This window comes from Trachypithecus francoisi, unplaced genomic scaffold (genome assembly GCF_009764315.1).
Source record: "Trachypithecus francoisi isolate TF-2019V2 unplaced genomic scaffold, Tfra_2.0 Lachesis_group19, whole genome shotgun sequence".
In the NCBI taxonomy this organism is placed as follows: domain Eukaryota; kingdom Metazoa; phylum Chordata; class Mammalia; order Primates; family Cercopithecidae; genus Trachypithecus; species Trachypithecus francoisi.
In genome coordinates this window covers 37324528-37341484 of record NW_022681464.1, presented here as the reverse complement: position 1 = coordinate 37341484, position 16957 = coordinate 37324528, and the positions used below count along the sequence as shown (strand labels likewise).

At 40.9% G+C, this 16957-nt stretch overlaps 1 protein-coding gene across 1 annotated transcript in view; it reads left to right on the top strand.

Annotated features, from left to right (window-relative positions):
• The window catches only part of METTL4 (methyltransferase like 4), a 124517-nt gene extending 107884 nt beyond the window's left edge, over positions 1–16633 (top strand). Inside the window, exons 9-10 of the mRNA XM_033178206.1 lie at positions 9442–9510; positions 16536–16633. Of these exons, the coding sequence (XP_033034097.1) occupies positions 9442–9510; positions 16536–16618 (152 nt within the window). The 3' untranslated portion in view covers positions 16619–16633. The remainder of the gene's footprint in view (positions 1–9441; positions 9511–16535) is intronic.
• The last annotated feature ends 324 nt before the right edge of the window (positions 16634–16957 follow it).

The window sequence follows — 16957 nt, the reverse complement described above, 5'->3', positions numbered from 1 at the left end:
AGTCTTTAAAGATGAATTTACAGTAAATCTGTGTTTAGTACACATTTACTATTTAAAATATATTAAATATCACACTATCTATAGAACCAGGCTATAAAGTCAGTCAGTCTATATTTGAACTCTTAAATCCAGCATACTGTCTACCACATAATCTTGCCAGGACATATTTTTATAAAATATGTGCAAACCAGCTGAACACCATCCTCTGTATAAATTCCTTAAAATATTGATTAGGATATGCATTCAAGAATATCTGTTTAGGGCATAGGCAACATTTTCTTCTAATATATAACTTATCATAGCTTTTAAGTTAGATCCCAGTCATTGGTGTTGCCTCTGATACTCTGCTTTTTTCCAATTTCCTTTCTCTTCTTCTTGCTATCTTTTCAAGGCCCAAAGTTCTGACAGGTAGGAGAGTTGATGAGTATTATTGAAGAGGGAGTTGCAAAATCAGATTCACTTTTTTCTTATACATGTGTTTATATCTTTGAAGGGAATTATACAGCTAAAGAAAAACATGAGATGGATGATTGTGAAGATCTGTTTGTTTTGTAGGTAATAATAATAGCAAATGACAATAGCAACACAACACACATTCGTTGCGTGCATGGTGATGTGCTGGGTACTGCAAGAAACAGATATCAAAGGTCATGTCTTTGTTTTTCCTTTGAGATGGAGTCTTGCTCTGTTGCCCAGGCTGGAGTGCAGTGGTGCAATCTTGGCTCACTGCAGGCTCCGCCTCCCGGGTTCAAGAGATTCTCCTGCCTCAGCCTCCAGAGTAGTTGGGACTACAGGCGCCTGCCACCACATCCGGCTAATTTTTTGTATTTTTAGTAGAGATAGGGTTTCACCGTGTTAGCCAGGATGGTCTCGATCTCCTGACCTTGTGATCTGCCAGCCTTGGCCTCCCAAAGTGCTGGGATTACAGGCGTGAGCCACTGCACCTGGTCGAGGTCATGTCTTTATTTTAGTTTTTACTTTTGTGGAAGCCCTTATTTCCAAACAACATGATCAAACTAATAGATTTTAGGAGAAAAATGATTAAGTGACTAACAAAATCACCAGGAGGACTGGAGAAGTTGACTTGGGTTCTGTGCCACAGAACTGGTTCAGCAAAGACACCAAGACACCTCTGCCTACCAAGCCCCTCCAGCCGTGCACTTGACTTCCAATATCCATGACTCAGGAAGGTGGATACAGCATTACCTCCTCTGCTCTTGCAGCTCCAGGAACTCGGACTTGCTGCATACCTCACCTGTCTCCTTTCCAATCTCTTGTTTGCATCATTAGTGACCATTTCAAAGCCCGAAATGGGTTCATCAGATTGGTGAAGGAGCTGTGTGTCAGTGTACTCAGAAGTGTAGCACTAATAGTGGTAGCAGCATCAGAATCAGTTGAAGGTTCAATTGCAAATCATGCAAGTGGATCCACTGTATTCTACTCAGTCAATATGTAGGTTTGGGAAGGTTTGGGAAGCCCTCAAATGTACTATACTATGCACACGAAAGCTTGCAAAGCAATTTTTTAGGGTAAGATAGTCATGCTTGCAAAAGAGGCTGGCAAACACAATAACAGGCATTTTCAGCTTTATAGCCAGAAGTGGCTCAGCTTCTTCCAAGACTGGCAAAGTGGAGAAGTCCCAAGAAACATGAAGGGGGTTTAGCAGTTCAGCAGCCAAAAAGAAAGACAAGTGTCCAGTATAGCTGCTGTTCTTGGAATGTCACAGCTGGACTTTCTGCCTTGTGAGGATTAACCAGTGGAACATAGTCTCCTTTGTCAGGGGGTATCTCTGAGTTAGCTCGCCCCGTTAACCCTCACGTTACTATAGTGCCTGTCTCTCCTTCTCAGTGACTTGTGCCTTTGTTTTTCTCCTTCCTCCTCCCCTCTCCCTTTCGGTCTCTCTTCTGCTCCTTTTATTTCTTTTCCTCCTATCACCGCTAAAGTTGATTTGAGGTGTCTTCCTTTAAGATTTCAGGGTAAAGGGGTTATTCCCCTTCTGTTAAAGGCTGCTGTAATCACTGGCTTACAGAGTTAATGAAGCTTTCAGGGGATGTTCTTTTTCATTTTTTCTAGCAGATTAAGAAATCATACACACAGAGTGGCTCTAGGCAAAGCGTTGAAGCTGAGACGTTGCTCTTTAGTGCCTCCAGGCTCTCTTTCTGTTTCTTTCCCTCTCACGGCTTCCCTTTCACCTTCAGTCACCAGCTGCCCTCCCTCCTCCCACCCCTGCCCCAGCTCCCACCAGTCAAGACTTGCTCTTAGGAAAGAATGTTATCCTTAATGATTATCTGCCAATAGCACACAGAATCACCTCTCGGGGAGTGTTTACTTTTAGAGGTTTTTCATTTCCTCGTGGAGGAGTTGAAGGTTTTGTTCTCACTTCTTCATGTAATTTACTGTGCCTTCATGGCCTGCTTGGATCTGATCTCATATAACCCACTTTCATTCGATGACAGAATGCTTTTTCTTCCTTTCCTCTGTCACTGGCCCTGCTCCGTCACTACTGCTTCCTGGGACCAACTCCCAAATCAACCTCCTGCACCCACGGTCTTGTCCCAGACTCTACATGGGGGACCAAAACTGGGACAGAAACTCTGTCATGGATAGATCAGGCGGGTAGCACATGACCTCACTGGCTCAGGCCTCATCACAGAGAACCCACCAGACACTGTGTCTCCAGCACCACACATATTCTTTTCAAAAACGGAGCTTGAATCTGATCAGGCCTCTAAGCTGATAGTTAATAAGAACAGGTTAAACTATTCCCTGGGGAGGCAATTGGTAATCCAGAATGTGGGAAATTTGGTAAGACAAATGGTCTAGTGTCTTCCACAACCAAATGGTACAAGAAAAAAGAGAGGAGAATCCTCTAGATTAAAGAAGGTTAAAGAGCGGCATCAACAGATCTAGTGGGGTTAGAACACACTATATGTAAAAGTTATAAAGTAAAAATTACCCAATAGTCAGGGGAGTTGTTGATATTAAGGAACTGTTATTAATTTTTGAGTGTGCTATTTAATTATATAGAGAAAGAATCTTATCTTGTAGAGGAGCATATTGGAGTATTTGTGAGTGAAGTGATATGTGGGGGATTTGCTTTAAAATAATCCAGTGGGTGGGGAAATGGGTGGAGTATAGATGAAATGAGGCTGTCTCAGGATAATGGCCTAGAGGTGGCTGATGGATAGGAGGCTTAATATGTGCATAGTAAAAGTTTTCTTCAAGAATGTGTGTTTCTCAAGATACAGAAATGCAAAACTAATATACTAGAACTTCCAAAACAGACATAGGCTGTGACCTTATGCTGAGCCATTTGGCATTTTTGTCCCTCTGGGACTGTTATTTGAGAAACATGAGTGCTGGGAGATTAACACGGTGCTTTCTTGCAGGAAGTTCTGGGATCCTATGAGACAGGGATTACGTGAATAATAATCTCTTTGGAGACTATTGGGAGCTGAAGGTGAGGTTTTGGTGATGTATTTGCATCTGCTTAATGTATACTAATGGACTTGCAGATTCATTCCCCGAGCCAGAAACGTTTGCGTTTGATATAGTCCCACTTATTTCCTTTTGCTTTCATTGCCTGTGCTTTTGGTGTCATATCCAAAGCATCATTGCCAAGATCAATGTGAAAAAGCTTTGCCTCTGTGTTTCCTTCTAAGAGTTTTATGATTTCAGGTCTTACGTTTAAGTCTTTTTTTTTTTTTTTTTTGAGACGGAGTCTCACTCTGTCTCCCAGGCTGGAGTGCGGTGGCGCAATCTCAGCTCACTGCAAGCTCCACCTCCCGGGTTCACGCCATTCTCCTGCCTCAGCCTCCCGAGTAGCTGGGACTACAGGCTCCCACCACCTCGCCCGGCTAATTTTTTGTATTTTTATTAGAGATGGGGTTTCACCATGTTAGCCAGATGGTCTCAATCTCCTGACCTTGTGATCCACCCACCTCAGTCTCCCAAAGTGCTGGGATTACAGGCGTGAGCCACCGTGCCCGGCCACGTTTAAGTCTTTAATTCATTTTGAGTTGATTTTTGTGTATGCTATATGATAAGGATCAATATTTGCCAGTGAATATTTAGTTAACTTGTACTCTTTGAGGTGAGGGATTTAATTTTGTTAATTTTGTCTATTCTATAAGACTCATCCCATTGTCTTCACTTCATGGCGTTAGGTTATATCTGATGGTGTGAACTGAATTTTCTTGGGCATCTTCTCACCTGATAGGAGAGGCCTGTGGTAGCTGGTGAAGTCAGTCCCACATCCTTTTATCTGTTTAGACGACCCTGTTACCTCACAAGGCAGTAAGAAAGGAGTGTGTGCTCTCTAACTCCTGGAAGTGTGGTGAGAACTCATTTATTTGGAGTGGTGACTATGTGTCAGGAACTATGCTATGTGCTTTGTACATACAATCTCACTTCTTTATCTTTTGCTGTGGATGGAATGTTCCAGATGGCCTTTAAGGGAGGCCCACCTGCCCTTGGAACCCTACCATCTTATCTTTTATTCTGGGTGTGATTTTTGGATGTCTCCGTATTAGTTTTCTAGGGCTGTGGTAACAAAGTACCACAGACTGGGTGGCTTAGAAAACAGAAATGTATTGTCTCACCATTCTCCAGGCTGGATATCCAAAAAAGAGCTGGCAGGGTTGGTTCCTTGTGAGGGATATAAGGGAAGGATCTGTTGCAGGCCTCTCTCCTTGGCCTGTACATGGCTGTTCTCCTTGTGTCTCCTCATATTGTCTTCTCTGTATGATCATCTCTGCGTCCAAATTTCCCCCTTTGACAAGTACCCCTTTCCTATTGGATTAGGGCCCAACCTCATGACCTCATTTTTACTTGATTACCTCTGTAAAGTGCTTGTTTCCAAATAAGATAACATTCTGAATTACAGCAGGTTAGGACTTCAACATAGTATTTTGGGATGGACGCAGTTCAACCCATAAGTCCCCAAAAGGGAAAACTCTTTATGCTTCTAGAGTAGCTCCTGAGTTTTCTTAAGATTTGACTTATTCCTTGCTCCTAAGTGAGCACCAGTGAGGAAATTTTCAGAATGGAAAAGGGCGGGAATGTTGAAATTACCATTCTGGGAATTCTTTGAGACAGACATGAGGCCGTTGGCGAACTGTGAAATATTTGATATTCCATGTGAATTACTATGCTTAACATTCAACCATTGATTTGATAGTTCACAGGGAATTTGAGCTGCTTAGCACAAATTAACTTTATCTCTTTTCATTAACTTTACCTCTTGCTCTGACTTTTCAGTAACAGACTACAAAAGAGTTGAAGGAGGCAAAGGCTCTATTGATGTCAGAATTCTTGGACTTGATGTGAGGGAAGTAGTAAATGCAAAGGAAGAAAACCCTATTGATACTTTCATTTTGGCCACAGGAATATACCCTTTTCCATTTAAAGAAATCTAGCCATAGAGGAAGAAGGGGAAACAATTCCCTTAACAATAAATAGAACAAAAAATTTAACAAATAAATAGAACAAAAAGTAGAATAAGTAGGACATAGCAAAGAGGGTAGAAGTAGAGATATATGCAAATCTCAAAGAAGTCTTACGAAAATGGTGAGAAATGCAGGTGGGGACATGGGCCTTGTGTGGCTCTGGGAAAATGGTAAGAAATAAAGGTGGGGAAGTGGGCCTTGTGTGGCTCTGGGAAAATGGTGAGAAATAAAGGTGGGGAGGTGGGTCTTGTGTAGTCCCGGGAAGGAAAAAGTAAAGGAGCACTTGTGGAAGGGAGTGCATAGGACAGCCAATGGCGGAAGCTTGCCTGGATCCTAATATTCCCAGTTCCCACATGGCCTGGTTCAGCTGTGGCCCAGGTGCTTGTCCCATTCCGTTGGGTGCACCCGGATGCATAACCACCCAAGTGCTCTCTGATTTCTGCCTTCAAATGTAGGCTCGTCTTATGTGCTTCTCCATTTAACCACTATCCAGTCTTTACTCTTGAATTGCAGCGTGTGTTTTGCTCCACATGCTCACTTGTTTTTATTTATTTATTTATTATTTATTTATTTATTTATATTTTTTTACTATACTTTAAGTTCTAGGGTACATGTGCACCACGTGCAGGTTTGTTACCTATATATACATGAGCCATGTTGGTGCGCTGCCTCCATTAACTCGTCATTTACATTAGGTATATCTCCTAATGCTATCCCTCCCCTCTCCCCCCACCTCATGACAGGCCCTGGTGTGTGATGTTCCCCTTCCTGTGTCCTAGCATTCTCATTGTTCAATTCCTACCTATGAGTGAAAACATGCAGTGTTTGGTTTTTTGTCCTTGTGATAGTTTACTGAGAATGATGGTTTCCAGCTTCATCCATGTCCCTATAAAGGACATGAACTCATCCTTTTTTATGGCTGCGTAGTATTCCATGGTGTATATGTGCCACATTTTCTTAATCCAGTCTGTCACTGATAGACATTTGGGTTGGTTCCAAGTCTTTGCTATTGTGAATAGTGTCGCAATAAACATATGTGTGCATGTGTCTTTATAGCAGCATGATTTATAGTCCTTTGGGTATATACCCAGTAATGGGATAGCTGGGTCAAATGGTATTTCTAGTTCTAGATCCTTGAGGAATCACCACACTGCCTTCCACAATGGTTGAACTAGTTTACAGTCCCACCAACAGTGTAAAAGTGTTCCTGTTTCTCCACATCCTCTCCAGAACCTGTTGTTTCCTGACTTTTTAATGATCACCATTCTAACTGGTATGAGATGGTATCTCATTGTGGTTTTGATTTGCATTTCTCTGATGGTCAGTGATGATGAGCATTTTTTCATGTGTCTGTTGGCTGCATAAATGTCTTCTTTTGAGAAGTATCTGTTCATATCCTTCACCCACTCTTTGATGGGGTTGTTTGATTTTTTCTTGTAAGTTTGTTTGAGTTCTTTGTAGATTCTGGATATTAGCCCTTTGTCAGATGATTGCAAAAATTTTCTCCCATTCTGTAGGTTGCCTGTTTACTCTGATGGTAGTTTCTTTTGCTGTGCAGAAGCTTTTTAGTTTAATTAGATCCCATTTGTCAACTTTGGCTTTTGTTGCCATTGCTTTTGGTGTTTTAGACATGAAGTCCTTGCCCATGCCTGTGTCCTGAATGGTATTGCCTAGGTTTTCTTCTAGGGTTTTTATGGTTTTAGGTCTAACATTTAAGTCTTTAATCCATCTTGAATTAATTTTTTTGTATAAGGTATAAGGAAGGGATCCAGTTTCAGCTTTCTGCATATGGCTAGCCAGTTTTTCCATCACCATTTATTAAATAGGGAATCCTTTCCCCATTTCTTTTTTTTGTCAGGTTTGTCAAAGACCAGATGGTTGTAGATGTGTGGTATTATTTTTGAGGGCTCTGTTCTGTTCCATTGGTCTATATCTCTGTTTTGGTACCAGTACCAAAATAGCCTTGTAGTATAGTTTGAAGTCAGGTAGCATGATGCCTCCAGCTTTGTTCTTTTGGCTTAGGATTGTCTTGGCAATGCAGGCTCTTTTTTGCTTCCATATGAACTTTAAAGTAGTTTTTTCCAATTCTGTGGCTCACCTGCTTTTAAAGATCCTTTCAGTCAGCGCTGGAGAAGAGAAAATTTCTCTACCAGCTCACTAGTGTCATGGAACTCTGACTGCAGCCTTCTTCCTTTCCTTCTTTTCCTCCAGTTTGCAGCTGGGCTGATCAACCTCTATTCTACTCTGTAGCTGCTTGAGGAAAGTGAAATCAGAAATCAGCTTAAAAAAACTTCTTACATATATAAAATATGTATTATATATTCTTTCGTTAGAGATGACGCAGCTTAAGTGTATTTGCTCTGGTCATGAAAAGCAAATCCTACATATGGGGCAGTTGTCAGTAGTTGTTTTTATCCTTAGATGCTTCCACCTGCCACGCCTGGTGGGGAGGTGGTTCTTGTGTGGCTCTGGGAAAATGGTAAGAAATAAAGGTGGGGAAGTGGGCCTTGTGTGACTCTGGGAAAATGGTGAGAAATAAAGTGGGGGAGGTAGCTGTTAAATATCTAACCAATGGCATCCGCGCATCCATCTCTCTTTATATGTGTGTGTTGTGTATATGTTTATAGGGGATCTATCTATCTATCTATCTATCTATCTATCTATCTATCTGCATCTATGTATGCAGAAATCATCCAATGTGTGAGAAAAAGGTGCCCTCCAGAGGAGTAATTATAGTTTTTTGGGGGGAGAGTTGTTTTTTCTTTTAGATCCAGACCTGTGGAGTCACAGAAGAGTTATGGTTGACATCTACCTGCCACGCCTCTTGGCTGGGATTTGACATACCAACCTCTTTGGGTTGTCAGAAGTTGGAAAGAGGAATGCTGAGACTGGATGATCACAAAGACAGGATCTAAAATGGAGGGCATGCTAAAGAAGATGCTGAGGAAAAGGAAGAAAATGAAGGCCTTGGATATTCTGTAAAAGCGTAAAATGCTCTTCTTGTGGAAACCAAAATGGTTGTAGTTTCTAAAGGAGGCCCTCTGGATTGCAGAGGCCTGAGGCTGCCTGGGGCATCTTTTCTGTCCTTGACCTCCAAACTCCTGCTCCCTTCTTGTCTCTTTGCTCAAAACCTTCTAAATTTATTTGCCTCTCTCTTCTCTCTACTCCTTTCTTCCTGTTCCATCTCAATACTCCCACAGGGATGGAAGGTGTGGAACAGGCTCTTTGGTTCTTTTTTTAGAGACAGAGCCTTGCTCTGTCACCCAGGCTGGAGTGTGTGGCACGACTGCAGCCTCGAACTCCTGGGCTCAAGCAATCCTCCCACTTCAGCCTTCTGAGTAGCTGGGACTACAAGCATGCACCACCATGCCTGGCTAATTTTTACATTTTTATTTTGTGGAGAGATTGGGTCTCACTATGTTGCCCAGGCTGGTTTTGATCTCCTAGTTTCCAGTGATCCTCCCACCTCAGCCTCCGAAAGTGCTGGGATTAGAGGCATCAGTCACCGCACCTGTCTAAGAAGCAAATTGTTATTGAAAAATGAGGACAAAAGGCCTTGACATTATAGTGAAATTCACTGAAATTCATAGACATAGTATTAATGGAATAATGTCTGTATTTTGATACTCAAACTGTTAATAGTTATTAGTAGGTCAGGGCTAGAACTTTCACTGTAATAATGAACAGTTTCTTATCTCAAAATGAGGAAATAACACTGACTTCTCATGGTAGATGTCAACAATAACTCTTCTGTGACTCCACAGGTCTGGATCTAAAAGAAAAAACAACTCTCCCCTCTAAAAACTATAATTAATCCTCTGGAGGGCACACATTGGTGGGTTTATGCATACATAGATGCAGATAGATAGATAGATAGATAGATAGATAGATAGATCATGTATATACATATACACAACATACACATATAAAGGGAGATGGATGCACGGATGCCATTGGTTAGATATTTAACAGTCATTTCTATTCTTCTTTGTAGGCAGTACCCTGATTTTATTCACGGGTTTCACCTACATGTGCTCAGGGATTCCCTTTCCAGCTCCAGAGGGTAAGTCATGATTGGTCTAGTCCAGTCAGGTGATCTTATCGCCCTTACCAGTGATTGATTTGGGAATGGGCAGATTACTCAATATTGGCCAATGAAACCCAAGGGTCAGTCCATTGGGAGGCTTATGGGAAAGGTTTCTACAACTCAAAAAAACAAAAAACAAAAAACCCCCCAAAAACAAGAACTCAACAAACAAAAATTAGATAGGCAGCATGGAATTCGTCCCTTCTTCACTGGATGTTATGTGTCACCTATGATGCCTAGACTGACGGGAATCTCAGGGCCGTGAGAGGAGGCAATACTGACATGCCAGAACGAAAGGCGGAATAACTTGTGTCCTGCTCATTGTCCTACTGCTGGGCTCTTTGTTTTGTTATGCCTCTAACTGATTAAGCTGCCTTTGTGTAGAGCTTGATCTGAGAAGCTAGAATATGCTGTGTTTATATAATTGTTTAAAATATATCCTGAATGTATATTAGGTAAGACTGCCAACAAAGACTGAAATATGGGCAGCTAGCTATGAGGAAGAGATACGGTGAGGTAGTTAAGATGTAGGCTCTGGAATCAGTTGTCTCACTGTGACTCTCTGTTCCAGCCCCTAGTTCCTGGTGGAATCTGGGAAAATTATTTAGCCTTTCTGGCCATCAGTTGCTTAATATGTAAAATGTGGATAATAATAATAATAGTACTTGCTTAGATATAAAGGAGGAATGGAGGCAAAGTATTGAGCCACGTGGTGGGCACACATTAAATATCCAATAAATATTAGACATTATAATTATTACACTTGAGAATATAAATCTAAGGGGCAGAAAACAATAATTTTCCTTTGATCCGTCATACCACAACAAAAGATTGCATATTTTTTTTTTTTGAGACGGAGTCTCGCAGTCGCCCAGGTTGGAGTGCAGTGGCCGGATCTCAGCTCACTGCAAGCTCCGCCTCCCGGGTTTACGCCATTCTCCTGCCTCAGCCTCCCGAGTAGCTGGGACTACAGGCGCCCAACTCGCCCGGCTAGTTTTTTCTATTTTTTAGTAGAGACGGGGTTTAGCCGTGTTAGCCAGGATGGTCTCGATCTCCTGACCTCGCGATCCACCCGTCTCGGCCTCCCAAAGTGCTGGGATTACAGGCTTGAGCCACCGCGCCCGGCCAAAAGATTGCATATTAACAAGAGAAAGCAAACAAGTTTATTGACATGTTCATTTCTTTTTTTTTTTTTTTTTGGCTTTTTTTTTTTTAATTTAAATTTAAGTTCTAGGGTACATGTGCATAACGTGCAGGTTTGTTACATATGTATACTTGTGCCATGTTGGTGTGCTGCACCCATCAACTCGTCAGCACCCATAAATTCATCATTTATATCAGGTATAACTCCCAATGCAATCCCTCCCCCCTCCCCCCTCCCCATGAGAGGCCCCAGTGTGTGATGTTCCCCTTCCTGAGTCCAAGTGATCTCATTGTTCAGTTCCCACCTATGAGTGAGAACATGCGGTGTTTGGTTTTCTCTTCTTGTGATAGTTTGCTAAGAATGATGGTTTCCAGCTGCATCCATGTCCCTACAAAGGATGCAAACTCATCCTTTTTTATGGCTGCATAGTATTCCATGGTGTATATGTGCCACATTTGCTTAATCCAGTCTGTCACAGATGGACATTTGGTTGATTCCAAGTCTTTGCTATTGTGAATAGTGCCGCAATAAACATACGTGTGCATGTGTCTTTGTAGTAGAATAATTTATAATCCTTTGGGTATATATACCCAGTAGTGGGATGGCTGGGTCATATGGTACATCTAGTTCTAGATCCTTGAGGAATTGCCATACTGCTTTCCATAATGGTTGAACTAGTTTACAATCCCACCAACAGTGTAAAAGTGTTCCTATTTCTCCACATCCTCTCCAACACCTGTTGTTTCCTGACTTTTTAATGATTGCCATTCTAACTGGTGTGAGATGGTATCTCATTGTGGTTTTGATTTGCATTTCTCTGATGGCGAGTGATGATGAGCAGTTTTTCATGTGTCTGTTGGCTGTATGAATGTCTTCTTTTGAGAAATGTGTGTTCATATCCTTTGCCCACTTTTTGATGGGGTTGTTTGTTTTTTTCTTGTAAATTTGTTTGAGTTCTTTGTGGATTCTGGATATTAGCCCTTTGTCAGATGAGTAGGTTGCAAAAATTTTCTCCCATTCTGTAGGTTGCCTGTTCACTCTGATGGTAGTTTCTTTTGCTGTGCAGAAGCTCTTTAGTTTAATTAGATCCCATTTGTCAATTTTTGCTTTTGCTGCCGTTGCTTTTGGTGTTTTAGACATGAAGTCCTTGCCCATGCCTATGTCCTGAATGGTACTACCTAGATTTTCTTCTAGGGTTTTTATGGTATTAGGTCTAACATTTAAGTCTCTAATCCACCTTGAATTAATCTTCGTATAAGGAGTAAGGAAAGGATCCAGTTTCAGCTTTCTACTTATGGCTAGCCAATTTTCCCAGCACCATTTATTAAATAGGGAATCCTTTCCCCATTTCTTGTTCCTCTCAGGTTTGTCAAAAATCAGATGGCTGTAGATGTGTGGTATTATTTCTGAGGACTCTGTTCTGTTCCATTGGTCTATATCTCTATTGTGGTACCAGTACCATGCTGTTTTGGTTACTGTAGCCTTGTAGTATAGTTTGAAGTCAGGTAGCGTGACGCCTCCAGCTTTGTCCTTTTGACTTAGGATTGCCTTGGCAATGCGGGCTCTTTTTTGGTTCCATATGAACTTTAAAGCAGTTTTTTCCAATTCTGTGAAGAAAGTCATTGGTAGCTTGATGGGGATGGCATTGAATCTATAAATAACCTTGGGCCGTATGGCCATTTTCACGATATTGATTCTTCCTATCCATGAGCATGGTATGTTCTTCCATTTGTTTGTGTCCTCTTTGATTTCACTGAGCAGTGGTTTGTAGTTCTCCTTGAAGAGGTCCTTGACATCCCTTGTAAGTTGGATTCCTAGGTATTTTATTCTCTTTGAAGCAATTGTGAATGGAAGTTCATTCCTGATTTGGCTCTCTGTTTGTCTGTTACTGGTGTATAAGAATGCTTGTGATTTTTGCACATTAATTTTGTATCCTGAGACTTTGCTGAAGTTGCTTATCAGCTTAAGGAGATTTTGGGCTGAGACAATGGGGTTTTCTAAATATACAATCATGTCATCTGCAAACAGGGACAACTTGACTTCTTCTTTTCCTAACTGAATACCCTTGATTTCTTTCTCTTGCCTGATTGCCCTAGCCAGAACTTCCAACACTATGTTGAATAGGAGTGGTGAGAGAGGGCATCCCTGTCTTGTGCCAGTTTTCAAAGGGAATTTTTCCAGTTTTTGCCCATTCAGTATGATATTAGCTGTGGGTTTGTCATAAATAGCTCTTATTATTTTGAGGTACGTTCCATCAATACCGAATTTATTGAGTGTTTTTAGCATGAAGGGCTGTTGAATTTTGTCAAAAGCCTTTTCTGCATCTATTGAGATAATCATGTGGTTCTTGTGTTTGGTTCTGTTTATATGCTGGATTACGTTTATTGATTTGCGAATGTTGAACCAGCCTTGCATCCCAGGGATGAAGCCCACTTGATCATGGTGGATAAGCTTTTTGATGTGCTGCTGAATCCGGTTTGCCAGTAAAGCCTGGCAGAGACACAACAAAAAAAGAGAATTTTAGACCAATATCCCTGATGAACATCGATGCAAAAATCCTCAATAAAATACTGACATGTTCATTTCATACATAGACGGGAAGTAGGCACGGAATGAGTAATTCTCAAAGAAGTGACTTAGAACTTGGCTTATATAGCATCTTCAACAAAGAATTATACATTTTTAGAGAACTGACAAGACAAAGAAAAAGGACCTTGAGTCTCATAAGGCAACAAGTTGTGGGAAGGCAAATGAATGGGAAACTCATGGTGGATAAAAGCTAGTTAGTACAATTGGTTATGTAGATGCCTCTGATGTCATCTTAAGGCTGACCAGGGTCTAAAGTTGACTTTGGTGATTAGCATTTGTTGTTTTTGGTGATGGGGAGTGGAAAGACACCTTTGTAACCTTATATCCTAGTTTAAGGAAGATAGGAGGAGTATAGAGAGCTTTCCTCCTCTCTGCTTCTTCTCAGTTGGCTTCAGCTCAAAATAATCCCTATGCCAAAGTGTTATAATTTGGGGTGGCGTATTCTGCTGCCCTTCATAAATAAGTGCTCCAGAAAAGGTATAAAACATGTGAAATGGTTAAAAAAAAGTTTCTCAAAGATAAAAGTGTTCTGAGTGTGTGTGATTTTCACCCTTAAGTACAAAAATTTTTAAAAACTCATAATAAAGATCTGAACAATATTCTCAAAAAATATATAATTTTTTTTTTAACAATAGAAAAGTTGAGCTAATTAATGTAAAAAACCCAAGGGACATAATGGTGCTATGTTGCACCAAGCTGAATAATAATGTCCTATAGAAAAGAGCAAATAGCAATTTCACAACTAATCTGAGAGGGGAAGGAAATGGAAGAAAGATTTAGGGACAAATTTTCCATTTGTATTTACCCAAAAGTAATGCTCCCTTCACATAATAATGAAATATTGGGATTTAACTATTGGCTAGTATAAACTTGGGCTTTATCTGTAAATCATAATTACTCATAATCAATTATCAGGTATACTTGGGAATTCCCTGCATTATAGGATAGCATAACATGACTGTCTTCAAAATACCACATCTATCCCTATGCTGAATATGTAATCATGATCTCTTCAAGCACACAGCAGCATATTTACTCCCGGTATATGTTTGTATTGATTTTATGATATAGTTGTATTTAGTTGTAAATTGTTTTGTCAGAAATAAATATTGTAAAGGAAAAAGATCCGTTGATTTAAGAATACGATGCTGAACTTTTAGCTGTAGCTGCTTATAAGAAAGCTTGAGTAGTAGTCTAGCATTCCCTGTAGAATTCTGTAATAGATTAAGTGTCATGCAAAACATTTTGGCATTTATCAGTATAATATAATAGAGAGGTACCTTATGGGGATGAGGCTAGAAAAGGCTTTCATATGATTACATCATATGGTGATAGATGCTAACAATTTGTGGTTATTACGAGAACAATTTTAGGAAAGGAATTCTTGATAAATTTTTGCAATTGCTTTTCTCTAGTTGTATAAAAATATAGCTAATATTGTATCATAAATATAAATAACAAAGTTAGAGGCAAGAGGGATTTAAAGTTTGTCTGGATAAAACAAATTAGAATTTGTGCATATTTGCTCAGGTCTTATTTTTATTAAAAGATGATGGAGAAGAATGGAAAAAAAGAACAATTCTGAGAAAATGTTTACTGGAATTATAATTTATGCCTTTGTGATCTCTAGACTAAATTACTGAAGGGAACACCACAAGCAGTGACCAGAAAGAATATTCTTTAAATATTTGAGTTGTAACAATAAATAAATAACCCAAGATAGACTGAGAATTGTTAGTAATCTAGAGCTTACTATTTCTGTATTTGTAGATCTCAGGTCACAAGGTAAGTAGCAGGCCTGGTACTACCCCTATAAATTGATTTTGAAGTTGCTGAGTTGAGAATATGTAAACTTCAGAAATGAAGGTGTCAACTTCTTTCTAACCCTAGTAACTTTGGGGATTATCTTACCAGGAAGAGCTCAAAGGCTCTGCTAGAACCTGCCTGTTACTATATAGCTGGAAGGAGGTAAATATGGTGGGCATATGTGTACCTTTGTGCATGTGTGTCTTTTACTTGAATGGCTAATAAGTCAATGTCACTCAACAAAAATTTAATGTATGTTTACTATATACTTCGCATTGTGAATGATACTGTCAAAAGACAAAATGACAAATATTTAAAATCTCAACTGACTTTATTTGTGATTCTAGAATTGGGTAACACCTTACTCCATAAAACAGAATAAATGTTCCAATAAGCTGGACAGAAGGGATTGGCTTTATAGACAGAGAAAGGTTAGAGAAAGAAGAAGCAAAGAATAAAGAGTCAGGAGGGAGGTGGAGAAAAATGGCAAAATAGAACCCTCCAGTGATTGTCCCCCTGCACAAACACCAAATTGAACAACTATTCACACAAGAGAGCACTTCCATTAGAACCAAAAATCAGGTGAGTGATCACAATACCTAGTTCTAACATCATGGTAAGGAAAGAGGCACTGAAGAGGGTAGGAAAGACAGTCTTGAATCATCAACACCATCCCTCCCTCATCCCTCAGCAGCAGTTGCATGGTGCAGAGAGAAAATTGTGTGCTTGGGGGAGGGAGAGTGCAGTGATTGTGAGACTTTGCATTGGAACTCAGTGTTGATGGTCACAATAGAGAGCAATAAAGGCCAGAATTGATCTGGCACCCTCGGAGGGAGCATTTAGACCCATCCTAGCCAGAGGGGAATTGTTCACCTCAGTGGTCAGAACCTGAGTTCTGGCTAGGTCTATCATTATACACTAAAGTGCTATGGGCCCCTAAATAAACTTGAAAGGCAGTCTAGGCCACAAGGACTGTAACTCTTGGGCAAGTCCTGATGCTGTGCTGGGTTCAGAGCCAGAGAACTTAGGGTCCATGCAACCTAGTGAGACATCAGCTAGGGTGGCCAAATAAGTGCTTACATCACCTCTCCCCCAGCCCTTGACAGTGCAGCTCATAGCTCTGGGAGAGAGTCATTTCTTCCACTTGACAGTGAAGAAGAGATGGGAGAGAGGGAAGAGTAAAGAGGACCTTGTCTTGCAACTTGGATACCAGCTCAGCCATAGTAGAACAGCACACAAAGCAAAGTCCCAAGGCCCCATTCTAGGCCCTCACTCTTGGATGACATTTATAGACACACTATAGAACAGAAGGGAACGCAGTGCCTTGAAGAGAAGAACCTAGTCCTGATAGGATTAATCACCTGCTGACTCAAGACCTCTTAGGTCTTGAATAAACACTAGCAGTAGCCAGGCAGTACTCACTGTGGGCTTTGGGTGAGACTCAGTGCCATGCTGGTTTCAGGTGTGATCCAGTGCATTGCCAGTTGTGGTCATGAGGAGAGACTCTTTCTGCTTGAAGAAAGGAGAGGTAAGAGGACTCCTTGAGGAAAGGGGAGGGAAGGGGACTGTGTCTTGCAGCTTGGGCACCAGCTCAACCACAATGGGGCAGAGTACTGAATGGGCTCTTGGGGCCTCTGATTCCAGGTCTTGGCTTCTGGATGGTATTTCTTGACTCACTTGGGGCCAGAAAGGACCCCAGTTCCCTGAAGTGAGATACCCAGATCTGGTGGCATTCACCACAAGCTGATTGAAGAGCCCTTGGGCTTTGCATGAACATTGGTGGTCACCAGGCAGTACTCACTGTGGATCTGTGGCAGTGGTTGGGAGATACTCCTTTTTTTTTTTTTTTTTTTTTGAGACGGAGTTTCACTCTTGTTGCCCAGG